General features: G+C 40.1%; 1 protein-coding gene across 1 annotated transcript; it reads left to right on the top strand.

Moving 5' to 3' along the window:
- Nucleotides 1-6,919: 6,919 nt before the first annotated feature.
- LOC104318152 (ketosamine-3-kinase) lies at nt 6,920-14,818 on the top strand. Its single transcript, XM_069798924.1, has 6 exons — nt 6,920-7,084; nt 9,359-9,510; nt 10,966-11,057; nt 11,550-11,632; nt 12,022-12,144; nt 12,898-14,818. Exons 1-6 carry the CDS (start codon nt 6,944-6,946, stop codon nt 13,234-13,236), a joined length of 930 nt encoding a protein of 309 aa, XP_069655025.1. The 5' UTR covers nt 6,920-6,943; the 3' UTR covers nt 13,237-14,818.
- Nucleotides 14,819-14,841: the final 23 nt, after the last annotated feature.

Genomic DNA, 14,841 nt, shown 5'->3' with positions numbered 1-14,841 from the left:
GGCCGGGACGGAGCCCTGCAGCCACGACTGCTGCGGGCTTCTCTCCCGGGTTTGCAAGAACTAGAGGGTATGCAGGCAGACAAACGGCCCCAGGACTCAGGCAGGGTCGTAGAGAAATGGTGGTGGGAGGCCTATGCGAAGTAATAGCAGTTTCTGGACAAGGAACATCTCTGGACTTTGCACCAGCACCCGCCCCAAAAGCGGAACCACGCAACCGTCCCGCAGAAGGAAAGTCTCAGCTTGTAGCTATTGGCCCTAGAAGTCACTCACTCTGCACACCTTCGTCTTGCTTTTAGGATACTCATAGCCGGACGAGAGACATGTTCTTTTTTCATCATATCCATACCAGTGATGGCTGGCTTTTCCCTCTTGCTATCCACATTCAAACAGTACTGTGTATTTATACAAAACGGGGGTGAGACTTGGCTGAAATGTCAGCAAGCCTAAGATTTCCTCCCGGTCCTGTAATCCCGTTCGATGATAGAAGCATGTAAAACCAACTGCCTACCCTTATAGATACTGCAAAACATATACCAAAATGAAGTACGTAGGGAGCTGAGGGAAAGGGGTTGTCTTTGGAGTAAATGCTCACTCTTCATCTGCCATTAAAATAAATTCAGCAGGTTTCTAAAACAAGGTGCATCACCTCTAACCCCAGGCATTGGGCCAGTAAGAAAAAACTGCAAGCAACTGAACAAAGGCTTACAGGAAAATGTCACTTCTTAAACCTTATCCTAATGCATGTTTACTGCCTAAGTTCTACACTAGGCCCTTTATGACCTTCTTGTCATTTGCTTGTAGTACATCTGCCAGCAAATATAATAAAAAAAAAAATTCTTTAAGAAAATCTTGTTAACCCTGAGTAATTCCCAAACATGAAGAGAAAATCTAGTAGCATCAAACTGGTATAAAAACACATTCGTACAAAGATGGACAGAAATAAACATCAAAAATAGAGCTATATGCACAAAGTATCACTCCACATAAAATTGACAACTTCATGAAAGATCTTTATGTCCTTGTTTTACTGAACCCCACCCCACACCCACGCTTTGCCCAAAGCACATCTAATTCGGAGGAAGTAAATACACCATACACATCAGACTTACTCTGCATTACCTGCAGCCAAACATAAGCCTTAAATTGAAAGAGGTATGTCTATACCTTGTATTTCTACTCAAGAAAAACAAAGAAGTCCTTGACTAATAAAGTCTGTTTGTATGGGTATGATGCAAGGTCAATTTATTGGTCTCTTAAAAAAAAAAGAAGTCTTAACATGCTTATTTCAGGATTGCAAAAAAAAGATGTGAACTCATGAATAACATTGTATCATTCCTCAGTAATTTTAATCCAGCACAAACAGAAGAGTACAAAGTGTCTCATAGCATTTGTCCATGGACATCTAAGCACCATGTTCTCAGTGTCAGACAGGCAATTTTCCCTCTACCATACTCATGCGTCCAACAATTGCACCTCTTTATAATCCAGTCATCACTTTATGGAACCAAAGTTCTGTTGGAGGTGGGATAATAAATTTACAGCAATAAATTACAGTTTCACAGGCTCCACTGTTTTACTATTGAAAGTCTACATATAGAAAGACAGAGACATGCTCTTCTTCCAGATGCATCATCTGTCAGAGCTTCTATTTCAGTTTTTAATTTGAGATAGGCTAAATGCAGTTGTAGTAGTCATTTGTACTTTTCCTATGGAAGCAACTTCTAGACAGCTGGAGTATGGCGCTGGGCATCAGGAATCTAGTGCTCTAATACCAATTCTAACATAGACTTACTTTAAGAACTTGGCCAACTTATTCAAATTCTTTCTGCCTCAGGTTCCCAGACCTATCAAAGCTATTTGCTGCATCTATTACAAAGGAGTGTCATGGGATTTTAACCACAAATTTCAGCGGAGTGCTTTGAGATGCTCTAAGAAAAATGCTGATGTACAAACTAATCATAATATCTTGCTTAACTGAAATTTTGTGTGTTTGATTTTTCCAAAAGTTCACTAAAGAAGAGTGGAGAAAAAACCCAAGCATATTCATAACAATGAACTTGACAATTAAAGGTCATTTGCCCTTATTTTAAAATTAAAAAATATGAAGAGTTTTTCAGTTGTTGAAGAGCTAATGCTTTTCAAATGTCTGTTTTGATGCCATAAACAGCAGAGTTCTGGAATGTTTCCACTTTCCTGAGTATTTCCATTTATCTGACACTTATGTGTAATCATGTTTAGAACACAAATCTGTGCCAAGCCCAGGTTTATTTTGAGGGCAGCTCATGGCTATACTTTACACAGGAACCAGTGAGCTAGAATACGCCCACAAATCTTTAACCCATCACTTGTCTGAATAATATAAAAGAAAATGCTGTTGCTAACCCGCTTTCAAGCATTAAGATAATCTGGTTAGGGGCAGCTGAAAGGAGAAATAATGACATGTATATTGCTCTTTTACTGTGCCATACAGAAGCAGGCTAAAAAAAAGAGTCAGAACTGCAAATAATAATAATATCGTCTTGATAAAAAAAAAAAAAAGACTCTCAAACAGCTATATTTATGGAACCCTCCCACTTTTTACCCACACAAAGAGCACCATTTCTTATCATTATTACTAAAATGATACAAAAAACCCAAACATTCTCCCTGAACTTCTTGTTGATGGGCAGAAATTTGTGAACAACAAAACCTATTGGCAATCTGGCATAGTCTGCATCAAAAAGAGAGGAAGATAAAGCCAAACGAGTAAACTCTGGAAAAAAGTTGTCTGATTTCTGTTTCTGTAACAAGCAAGAACAAGTCCTCTGGCTTTGGTCACACTTTCATTCAGATTCTGCCCCAAATCATGCCCCTGAAATCACTACAGAAACTGCTGAAAACTAATCCATGAAAGCATTAACTCTGCAAATGAACTGACACACAATGACTGCAATCCCAATGTCTCTGCATAATTGGAACAGTGGCCAGATTCTGCTCCTAAGGTCTATCTCAGTCTGTTATTTTGATAACAGAACTTCTCATTCCATTTCCATTTATCTGCTCATACAGCTGACCTGAGGAATTAAAAAACCCCTCAACATTTCTCTCTCTTAAGGCGAATTATGTTTAAGGAAAGAGAGAAAAACAAGCACTAACACCAAATCTTGATGAGTGTCTTACAAATCATCTCTTTCCGTAATGGAAAGTCCTACATCCTTCCTGATCCACCCTCATGGCCTGTCCATGGATGTGGGAGAGGAAAAAAGACAAAGAGCCCACAGCACAGTTCTCATACATTCACACAAATATGAGGCCTGGAGCCTGAAAAGCCCTAATGCATGTTTTCCATTTATATATATAAACCAACCAATAAAAGGCTACACATACCAATTACCTTTTCTCTTCTTGTACTTACTGTCAAGAAGTAAACAGAAATTAGCAGCTGCAGTGCTTTTTTATTCAGGATGTGTATATTAACTGATGACTCACCAAATAATTTGCAGCCCAGCATGCCAGTTGTCTTCTCCTCCACAGAAAGAAACACTATTTTAAACAGAAACTTAACCACTGTGGATCTTGCAGGCAAGTCAGCATGCATCAGAACAACATTGCTGGTGAACCCCAACAGGGCAGAGGAAAAGGGTCATTCAAATAGCACATTGCAAGCTTTTTAAAATACTCAAATAGGAATAAATGATACAGGGAGGGAAAGAGCAGAGGCAAGGAAGAAAGGATTATCACAAAGTCAACCAACCCACACTGCCACATGGCCTTTTGTGGTACGCACTGCCTTCACACAGCAGGCAAGACCTGCACTGCATGAACAACTTCAGTATATGGCTAAGCTTTTTTTTGTAGTCCTCTCTAAGTATGCTTGGGGCCTGACTCAATAGTTTATTTCAAATGGAGAACAGTAATCTATGGCACAGAGGCCAAAGATGGCATGCAGCAGGCTTAGGGAGGGCTTGGAGCTGGAACTTGCACTGAAAAGGTTATCTGTGAAGAAGCAGCTCCCAAATCCTGGCTCTCACTGAACTCCAATGTCTGCAGGAGTTGGGAGCCCATGCCTCCTGCAGACAGATGCTCTGTAGCATCTTTAGGAATGCAGTGTCTTGTGGGTCTTGCTGAGTTTCTGCTAGAAGACTTAACCTCTCATTTGGAAAGCAAGCTGACAGTTCTTCCTTCAGATTATGTCCACCGTGTAATTAATGAGCTTGACATTACAATTTTGGCCAAACTTCTGTTACATCCTATCTGATCAGATGCAATCAGAAAGAAGTACAACCCAATTAAATTCTAGAGAATTAAGGGCAATTGCTCTCTACTCCTACAGCATTCACTGTGCTGTTCTTTAGCGCAGCATGAAAAACTTCTTTACTGACAGTATGGAATATTCTACTACGACTTAGTATTTGAAGACTGAACCACGGGTTTCATTCTATTTTAACTCCATTACATCTATTTAACAAATTCTGATTGGTTTCTAATTGCTTTGTCAAAAGAAGAAATAAATAAATAAAAAAATAATGACACAACAGGAATTTTCCACGAGTTGTAGAATTGTCATTTCATAAAAATGTGGGTTTTGAATTCTTCCTATCTCATAGTTCTTTAAAAACTACAGAAAGAGAAAACAAGTCTCCTTGATCTCAGAATGGACAATACTCCTTTGCTCTCCGAATAAGAAAGTTCGAAGAAAACTCACAGCGTTATTTTCCACAGCACCTGCTGCTGACTCCTAGACTCCAAATGGAGAATTAAAGTCTCCCTCAGCATAATCTCAATCATTCTTCATCAACCATTGCAGACATCTGAATCCAACCTTTGCAACATGGGTTTAAGGCTAATTTTATGCAAAGAGGCAGGAGAGCCAATATGTGGCAGAAAACAGACTCCAGCATACAAAAACATATTCTCATTTGTGTTTCCATACTCTTGTAGTAATAATTTATCCCTGGTTCTGAATAAGCCACAGGTTCTTGGGTTTCAGGCCACCACCGTCACATCCACAAGTTGTAACGCCCTCTACAGCCAACACTGTTAAGTGAAATCCCTGCTCTGCTACACAAAAAGACAAGGTAATACGCACCATCCAACCAACTTTCTGCAAGCAAGATTTAGCATGCTCATGACATATTTAGAGTGGCTAAAAGCCGGAGCTGCAGCTATCACATGTCAGTTAAGGATTTTTTAGACTGATAATGAACGTGTGCATCTAAAAAGCACTGCTTCTGTTACAAATCTGCCACACGAATAGTCTTGGTACATGCACTAAAACTGACAAATGAAAGATGTCAAATTTCTCGTGCACAAAATGTGTACCTCATTGGCTCCCGACTATGTTCACCCATCAAGTGCTTTCCAAGAAAGTAAATACATGCTGCACACACACAAGGATTGTGCAGCACACCTCCTAAGTCTAATAGATCTCACAAGGTTTGGATTTGGTGAAAACACAGCACATTGATAATTTGTCCAGGCTCTGTAGAAATAGTCAGAAATGTAGAAGCCTAGCAAAAATATTTATGGCAAGTCTGCCGGGACTGCTGTAAACCCAGAAATCCTGCTAAATTAAAAATATCAGCTTCTACATGAACAAAGTTCAGATAAAAACCAAAAAAGATGAAAGCTGTATAGCAACTCTTGAAAAGGAAAGGTACATAGACTTCTGGAAATAGAGAACCTCCATCCTTTGCTGTTTTGCTGCTCCACAGGAACTATTAGAGGACTCTAAGCTGTAATCTGCCTGCATTAAATCCCCAAAAGAAAATGTCTAAAGCAAAATCCAATTTAAAATTTGAAAGTATACATTCATAACTCTAAATTAACCTTAACTGCTATTTGCATAAACTACTATATAGAAACAGATGTATATCCGTAGGCATTTAAATTATGTAGGCAGCACAGTAATACTCTTGAAAACCCCAAGCAAGACAGTCAGTACCGTGAATAGGGAGCTAGTCAGGAATAACAAAAGATGAATTAGTGATTGTAACCAGTAAGACCACAGACATTTAAGAAAATAGTAGAAAATTAAAGTACACAACCTTGTACTAACAAAGAAATAAGTAGAAGATCAGTAGGAACTCTGCCAGTTTCTACACTTAGAAATTTGTATTTTAAATAAGAAGTTACTTGCTAAATATGTAACAAATTCTAATGGGAAAGAACGTATTAATTTACTTCAGACCTACACTGGCCAGTACCCAATAACAGCAAGATGTTCTTATTGTTGAAGAACAGAATGAATTTGAGCATGTACCTTTATAATGCCCAGAAAGCAAATTAAATCCAAATATTTAAAAATTACTATCCATTGCCTTTGTTACATATATCGCTCTACTGCAACATCTTTTCCATGACGTGGGCATCCTCTGCATCTACAGTAGGAAAGAAGTCACCACACACCCAAGGGAAATGAGTTCAAACAAAAGCATATTTACAGGCTCCCTGCAGTACAAAACACGTTCCAGCAGAGGTGGGATTTTGGCTGGCATTATTTAGCATCCTGCCCAACCCCACCGGGCCGAGGGACTCTCCCCGGTGCGGCTGCCCGGGTACAGCAGTGGGAGGCAACGCGGAGGGGAAGCCTCTTCACCTCCTCAGGAGCCGCAAGCGCCTCACTCCCCCGAGGCCCTGAGGCCAGGCCGCGGCAGCCCAGCACTCCACTCCTCTCCGTCTGTCTCTGAGAAGCGATTTTACGCTTCTCCCTCCCCCACACGGGAATAAGCGACTCCCTACGGGGCGCTCCCCAGCACCTACAACCAAGCTCTCGCCCTTGGCCAGTCCCTATCGCCAGCTGTACCCACAGCAGCACCCAGACCACTAGCCAACCTCTCCCCCTCCGCCTCTGCCGCCGCCGCCGCCATTTTGCCAGTCCCGCCAGCCCGCGCCCCGTTAGCGGCGCCGCGCAGGCGCAGCCGCCTCGCGCAGGCGCAGTGCCGCGTTGGCCCCAGCAGGCAGCATGGAGGACGCGCTGAGGCGGGAGCTGGGCACCGCGGTGCTCCGGCCGACCGGCCACTCGGGGGGCGGCTGCATCAGCCAGGGCCAGAGCTACGACACGGACCGCGGCCGGGTGTACGTGAAGAACAACTCCAAGGCGGAGGTGTGGGGGGGGTAGGGGTCGAGGGTGGGGTGCGTGTGGCGGGCCCCGGGGTGGGTCGGGGAGAGGAGGCAGCTGTGAGGGTGGTCGTGCTGAGGAGATGGGAGGCGGGTTGGCCTCAGCCGGTCCCGGCCTCTTGATGGAGTGAGGTTTGCCAGCTGGCCTCAGGCAGTAAAATTTCGACTGCCGGTGTCAGGGAGGTGGCCTGCTGCCGGGTTAGAGGTCGGGTTCGTATGGCAGCTTCTGCCCTGCGAGGCTCTGGCTGGCAGCTGCTGTGGGTCTGGGGCCCGGTTTGTGGCAGGGGTGCCCGGGGATGGGGAGGCTGCGGTGGGAGTAGGCACTGGGATGGGAAGCAGCATTTGTGGTGGAATGCTGTTGCGGTATCAGTATTATTTGTCTAGGGCATGCAGTGCAGTGGTACGCTGTTGTCAGTTATGGCTGGGGTAATGGTGGTATCACTGTGGCTACATATGCTGTGAAAGTGTCTGGAGCAACCTAGAAGGTATAAAATTATCTACTGAGGGTATGCCTCTTTCTTTGTTGTAATGAAACCAGTAATTCCCTGCACATAAGAAGGAGCTTTTCTCAATAAATGATATTTTCCACAATTGTTGTTCAAGATTTTCTGCTTTGTTCTTTCAATACCTGGTACCAGCTACTGTAGAAAGTAGATCTCTGCATTTGATAGAGATAAGTATAATGCAGCATACCTGTATGGCATCCTTATTTGCAAAAGCAGAGATCAGGTGGAATTTACTTTAAAGGTTCTCTATGCATGTGTCTGTCAAATGAATAGCTTCAGTGGAAGAATAGAAGTCAGAACTTGTATTTGCCTTTAATAGCAAACAAATGCATGCAACTATATCTATTCCAAATTTGTCTGCGCAGCTGGATGTATGCACTGAGGTGGTAACATGGGAAAATACAGAAAGGTTATCCTGCTTTACATTAGACTGAAAGTAGTATGAATTGATAGCAACATAGCCTTCCGCTTAGGCCTTTGTTTAATGTGTATTTAAGTATACAGTCCAGCTAGCTAGAAGATAGGGCTTAGAAAAAAAGATCTGGATAGATTTTCTATACAGTAATCATTTCATTTTCTATGCTTTTGCGTGTGTGTGGATTCTGAGTGCTGATTAAAGCAAACTTTGCCAAACTGTATTATAATGCTATGCTGTGTGTGCAGCAGTGGGTGTATATCAGCAGTTCCTTTAGAAAACACTGTGGGTTTTACTCTATGAAAGTTAACAGCTGACTTTAACCTAATATGGTGCTTTAGAGATACGGAATTTACGATTACCTCTGAACAAAGCTATAGCTCAGTAATTGAGCAGTTCTTCATTCCTGATCTCCTGTAGGCTTTAGAATTTTTAGTCAATGTGTATTGCAAATTGTCCTTTGACCATGTTTCTTGTATCAGTATTAAAGGGCTAGTATTCTGTTTCTGTTTTATTGATTATGTTAACTTGCTTTTGCTTTTAGCAGATACCATAGGTTTCCCAAATACCCTTTCCTGCAATCTCTGCCTAACTCTTTTAGAGTAGCATTTTTTAATGTGGCTAGTGTCACTGATGTCAATGGAGCAACTAAAGAGAACAGATTTTACTCAATATGGACAACAGTTGCATAAATAGGTCCTAAATTCAGAATATCATCAAAGCAAAAGCAGTTGGTAGTGGCTTGGGTTCTAAAGGCTTCTGTGTGCAAGTGTGGTAAGGGGCATTTGGTTGCTACCATTGATATTCTCCCCCCCCCCCCCCATGAGGCAAAACAAACAGGCCAGGGAAAATCATTCTGTGACTGCCAATTAGTTATTTTGAAGATCGGCTCCATTACTAAGCAATCTGTGTTAAGGAAGTCATGAAGACTATGAATGTCAGCACCATTCTTCTAGTCTCTCAACTGATGATGTATATTGCACATAGCTTTCTAGACATTTGCTGCATAATCTATTAATAAAATATTGCTTACATTTTACATGTATGCAGTTTGCACTCCTTCAATTGTAAACAGACTTTCGAAGTTATTTTTACAATTACAGAGAATGCTAGAACCTAAGTCATTTCCGCGGAGTCGGTTTATGAAGTGAAGTTTCTGTAATTGTAAAATTACTGTCAAGTCTGGTGGTGTGGATCTATCTGTATCTTGTATGTGCAGTTACCACTTGCTCCAAGGTTTTTGTTTAACATTTACAGCCTTCATTGGTTTTGTGAAAGAGCTTTGTTTACCTAGAACTGGTGATCATAGAGACTAATGCTTTCCTTTAATATTTGACAGGCTAGAAGAATGTTTGAGGGAGAAATGGCAAGTTTGGAAGCCATCTTGAAAACACAGACGATAAAAGTGCCTAAACCCATTAAAGTTATAGACCTGCCTGGGGGCAATACTCTGTTTGTGATGGAACATTTGGAAATGAGAGGCTTAAACAGGTAAACCACAGTACTATCCTTGCTTCCTTTAGCCAGAAATTTTGACTATTATGACAATTAAATCACTTGTTTTCGGAGAGAAATTTTTTTTTTTTTTTTAAGCAAGTCAAGATACGTTTGGGAAGTTACGCAACTGAGAACTGTGTAAAATACTTAATAATTCTTCACCTAGCAAATAGATCATACATCAAGAAGTGAGTGTGGTTTTTCTTTAGTTTTGGTTTTGTTTGGGGTTTTGTAAGTAATTAGTGATTTTTACAGTAAGGTTCCTTTTTACAGTCAGGAGAATTACCTACCTGATCACCTGTTTTGTTTTACCTGTACTTGCCTTTGGTATAAGAACCAATGTTTAATATTGCTAGTCAAGAAATTATGCAGAGGCATTTCCCAAATGAATGCATCCTAATTTCAGTATTTTTACAACCCTCACCTTGATTCTGATAGTTTCAAACTTTTGGCCCTCCTCTGTGGCAAACGCTTAAGTAAATTCAAATATGATGAATACTTCTGTCTGGTTCCATTAGGGAGGTGGGCATGACCAATTTCTCATCCCAGTCTCAGAAATTCTGCAGCCAACTTCAGGTCTTATCCCTCATCCTGCTCGTCTGCAGAATTTCTAAATCATGAAGAGCCCCCAGTGAGCTCCAAGAGAAAGAGGAGAAATCCTGTGTTTGGGCCGATTGATATGAAAAGTGTGCAAATGCAACATTTGGCATACAAATTTCACGGGATAGCTACAATCTGTGTTAACAGGGACAAAATGAAGAAATAACTTTGCCTTAAATGACAGTGCCTTGAGAACAGGGAAAGATGTGAGAGGTCAAAGACAGGAAGAGGAATATACTTTTGTTAACATGGGAGGCAGCTAGCTGTAAGAGTTGTTTGTAATTACTGCAAGAGTTTTCTGAACTGTGTAGAGGATAAGCTTTTATTAAAAATAGATAAATAAATAAACCCCACCTGACTCTTCCATCTTCTAGGCCTTTTAGAGAGGAGAAGCCAAAGACAGAGAGGCAGAGATATAAGGAAGAGGATGAGTCTTGTTTGGCTCTATTTCCCAAAGACAATTTGCCAAAAAAAAAAAAAAAAAAAAAAAAGCATAACATGTTGTTATGCTTTTCTTACAGATTCCATACTGAAAATTCATGTAGAAGTGATATCACACAGAAATTAGAGTTGATGGTTTCTCATTGTTATTAAATTTATGATTGCTGCTCACTTTCACTTTTAATAGTGTTGTCAGAAACAACCATGTAAGTACATCTTGTTCTACGTTAATACATAATCTTTATAGAAAGAAGAGGTGTTTATAACAGGAATATTTTGAAAATGTACTTTGTTAGAGATGCAGAACTTCTTTTACTTGCTTGATAAATCTTTTCAATTAATTCCTGGAATACCAAGAACTGGATTCATTCATGTGTCGGTGTTGCTAAGAATGCTTTTGTTTCTTAGACATTCAGCAAAGCTTGGAACACAACTGGCTGATCTCCACCTTCATAACCAGCAACTTGGAGAGAAGCTGAAGAAAGAAGAGAGCACAGTTGGTACCGTACACAGCTGTTTGCATATTTAACCTAGTTAATAATAATCTACAAAATGGTTAAAATAGCTTTTGTTATTTCAGGATAAGTTTGTCTTCTTCTACTAAAGATACTATGAAAATAGATTTGGACAAAACCCCCAGACAGGGGGCCTTCTTTTTGCTTTTGTTTGCTCTGTTTGGATCTCTGTAAGCAAAACATTTATTTGGGACCCTTGGGATCCCACACCACAGTTTCTGCAAGGACGTGGTATCAGAGGAGATATGCTCCCTCAAAATATGATTATGAAGGTTATAATATAGCTGCTTTATATCAAGCTTTAAACTTAAAACCCAACAGTAACGACCATTGTAACAAAAAGAGTATTAAGGTGCAATTTTTTTTATTCTCAGTAGAAGCAGCATTGTACCCTTGTGTAGTTTTTAAGGTCCCTTTGCAATGTAGATGCTTAGAATCTTGTCATTAGTATTGGATTTTTTGTCTTTGGTTTGAAAGGTAAAGGTCAAGGGCAAATGGAAGTCCAGTTTGTGGATCAATTTGGCTTTCATACAGTTACCTGCTGTGGCTATCTTCCACAGGTAGGTTGTACTTCATCAGACTGATAGAATTTTAAGTTTATCTTATTTTCCCTTCAGTGACACAAAGGGCCAAAATTATCATAATGGAAATTAATTTATTTCTGTGGAGCCTGCTAAGGAAAGTAGTGCTTTGGACAGCACTTCCAGCTGCATTGGACATTCATAGCTCTTTGAATTCTTGGATTTTATCACTTAGAGAAAATTTATTCCCCTAATTTTAAGATAATTTAAGATTAATTTTAAGATAATACTCTATTAAGTGGTAGCATTTGCTGTCCTGGATGGTATCAGCACAAAGGCTATATAATCCTCCAAAGTTTTATTTGAAAAAGAAGAAAATTTGTCTTTTGCATGGTGCAGAACTGACATCTGCAATGCTGTTCCTTCAGGTGAATGACTGGCAGAATGACTGGGTGACTTTCTTTGCCAAGCAAAGAATCCAGCCTCAGATGGACATGATCGAAAAGAATTCAGGAGACAGGGAAGCAAGAGAACTTTGGGCACAACTTCAGGTAGGAGAAGTTCTCTTGGTTCTCATTGTAGTGATAGCTAGGTATCAGTTGTTTAGATTTTCTTTTCATAAAACAAAGTTCCTGTTTGTTGGTATGCTCCAGGTTCTCTTGGTAAGAGACTCCAGCTTTTAGGGATTAAAATGCCCTTTATTCTAAGGTATAATGGCTTTTGCCACATCACCCTATGCTAATATTCCGAAGTGAATGTGTGCCAAATAGCACTTTGCCTTACTGTTTGGGAAATACTAGATCAAGTTCACATTTCTCATTCCCTGTAACATGGTCATGATGAGAAATGTATATGAGCAGTACTGTTCTGCCCATTATCTATTCATTTAAGGTTTGTATCTGATTAAGTACTGCAGTATTAGCTATTTGGGTACTACTTTGTAGAAATCTCTTCAAGGTTGGTGAGAGATCCCTGAGCCTTCTAATGATGAAGTGGGTGGTTGTTATGTTATTAAAACTGGTCAATATTGCAGCACTGAATGCAGTCTTTCTTTTTTTATTTTCTTGCTAAAAGACATTTGGATGACTATTCTTCAGTTACTGGCTTTTATGAAAAATAGAAATCCTCTCGATTTTCTCAGCATCTTTATTCACTAGGTCCTATGCTGTTTCAAGTTGTGTTTTTGTTTTTTTAACTAGCTTTTAAGAAGTTTCAATTCATGCTCTGCATGTATGCAGATAAAACTCTACAATCATTCACCTTAAAATGTGGTAGTTACATGTCGTGCTTTTTTCCCCCTGCAGCTGAAGATACCCAGTTTGTTCTGTGATGTAGAAATTGTTCCTGCTCTCCTGCATGGAGATCTCTGGGGAGGAAATGTAGCTGAGGATGATTCTGGTCCAATTATCTTCGATCCTGCTTCTTTCTACGGCCATTCAGAGTATGAGCTTGCAATAGCTGGGATGTTTGGTGGCTTCAGCAGTTCTTTTTACTCTGCTTATCACAGTAAAATCCCCAAAGCTGCAGGGTTTGAGAAACGCCTAAAGCTTTATCAGCTTTTTCACTACATGAACCATTGGAACCATTTTGGTACAGGGTACAGAGGGTCTTCTCTAAACATTATGAGAAACCTTATAAAGTGACTTGCTGCTTAAGCAGAATACTTCCTATGTTGCTTGGAAAACCCCATACCTGGCGGTGCAACTACAGCAGTAGTAATGTTAAAAAAAGCTACAAGACCCTTGACCTTGTTGCACAGTTAAAGACCTAGAATCAGTGAGTCCTGCTGAATACCAAGTGTAACATAGTCACCCCTTTTTAGGATAGTTGGGAGTAACTTTTATGAGGGAAGTATCTAAGGAAGGAATTTATTCAGTTGCACAAAAGATCTGTCAGTGTCAAGAAAGCATTGTATGCTTGAGACTAGGCAAGGTAGTACAAATCAAGCACTCACGTGTAAATGATTTGGTAGAAGTTCTTTCTTAGGGACCAATTGTGCTTCAGAGTAGAGAAATACCAGGGTTTGCATTTGCACCCTAATGGAAGACATTAGAGAAGTGTTTGTGAAATGGAAAATTGCTTTTCTCAGTTACTGAGGAGATGGCTAAAAAAGTTGCTTATTGCTTTTTGCTATTCCCCCCCCCCTTTACGATAGATTGCTCAGACTCTTTCAGCTCTTCATGTCCAGTTATGTGCATGAGAACAATGTTAACAAAATATTTTGAAAGTCAACACGAAAATTATATAATGGGAACTGTGAAAAATTATTTGGACTTGTTATTCATTATGCTAATGTGATTCTACTGGATGAAGACTGCTTCCTGTTCTGTTACAGAGCTGTGTGAAAATGCTTATAATTTTTTCTGGCACGTGCATTTTGGTGCCTCATGGCATTCTTGTAGGGTGTTCTGTGCTTGCCAGTCAGTGGGCTCTTACCTACAGCAATTTTGTTTTCACCAGAACTAGCGTGCTCTTCTCTTTCGGATTGTGCTTTTGTCCAACAGTGTGCATTCTTTTCAGGTAAGACACTTTACGTGTACACATCCTGTGAAGATGTACTCTCACTAATCCAAACAGAGGATGTACTTTTTGACTGTCATCATTGCCCATAGGATAATGCCATCTGGTCATGGTACAGGCTTCACATAAATTTTCTGTAGTTTAGACTACAGGTGCCATAAGCTAACATTTTTCTTCAGTCCCCACTAAGTGCACTTTGTAGCTCTTGGGATAAGAGGCATGAAACCAAAGGAAGTTAAAATGTAACTCACAAAACAGCAGCTCTGCATGACTGTCAGAAGTTCTTTAAGGATAGCTTTGCAGAGTAGCTATTTCTTGTACCTGCAAGATGGTAATACTAAAATTGTACTCTTTTTGATGTAGGCTGGTAATGATATTTCAGTGCAAGCGTACCAGGTAGGTGAGAGAGATGCATGATTCCTAACATGCATTTTGAGTGTTTGGGAATGACTTCAATTAATTAAAAATGTTTTTTCACTGGGTATTGGCAGATTACTGAGGGGTTTTTGGTTGCTGTTTTTGCAGTTATTTATACAAATTGGAAGCAAGTTTAGAGAAGACTTATCACTTGATATAGCTTTCTCCTTAATTCTACTACTCTTCTCACTGGCTGTTTAACTTTTGCTACAAAAAGTTTTAAAGCCTTGCTTGGTAGAATAGCTTTTACTTTTACCTTGTTTCTTAAATAAAAAGTTTCCCAGTTGATTATTGTTGTCTCTGTTCTCTGA

The sequence above is a fragment of the Haliaeetus albicilla genome, chromosome 12, assembly GCF_947461875.1.
Source record: "Haliaeetus albicilla chromosome 12, bHalAlb1.1, whole genome shotgun sequence".
Classification (NCBI taxonomy): domain Eukaryota; kingdom Metazoa; phylum Chordata; class Aves; order Accipitriformes; family Accipitridae; genus Haliaeetus; species Haliaeetus albicilla.
The sequence above is the reverse complement of the archived record's forward strand: the minus strand, read 5'-3'. Positions and strand labels throughout refer to the sequence as shown.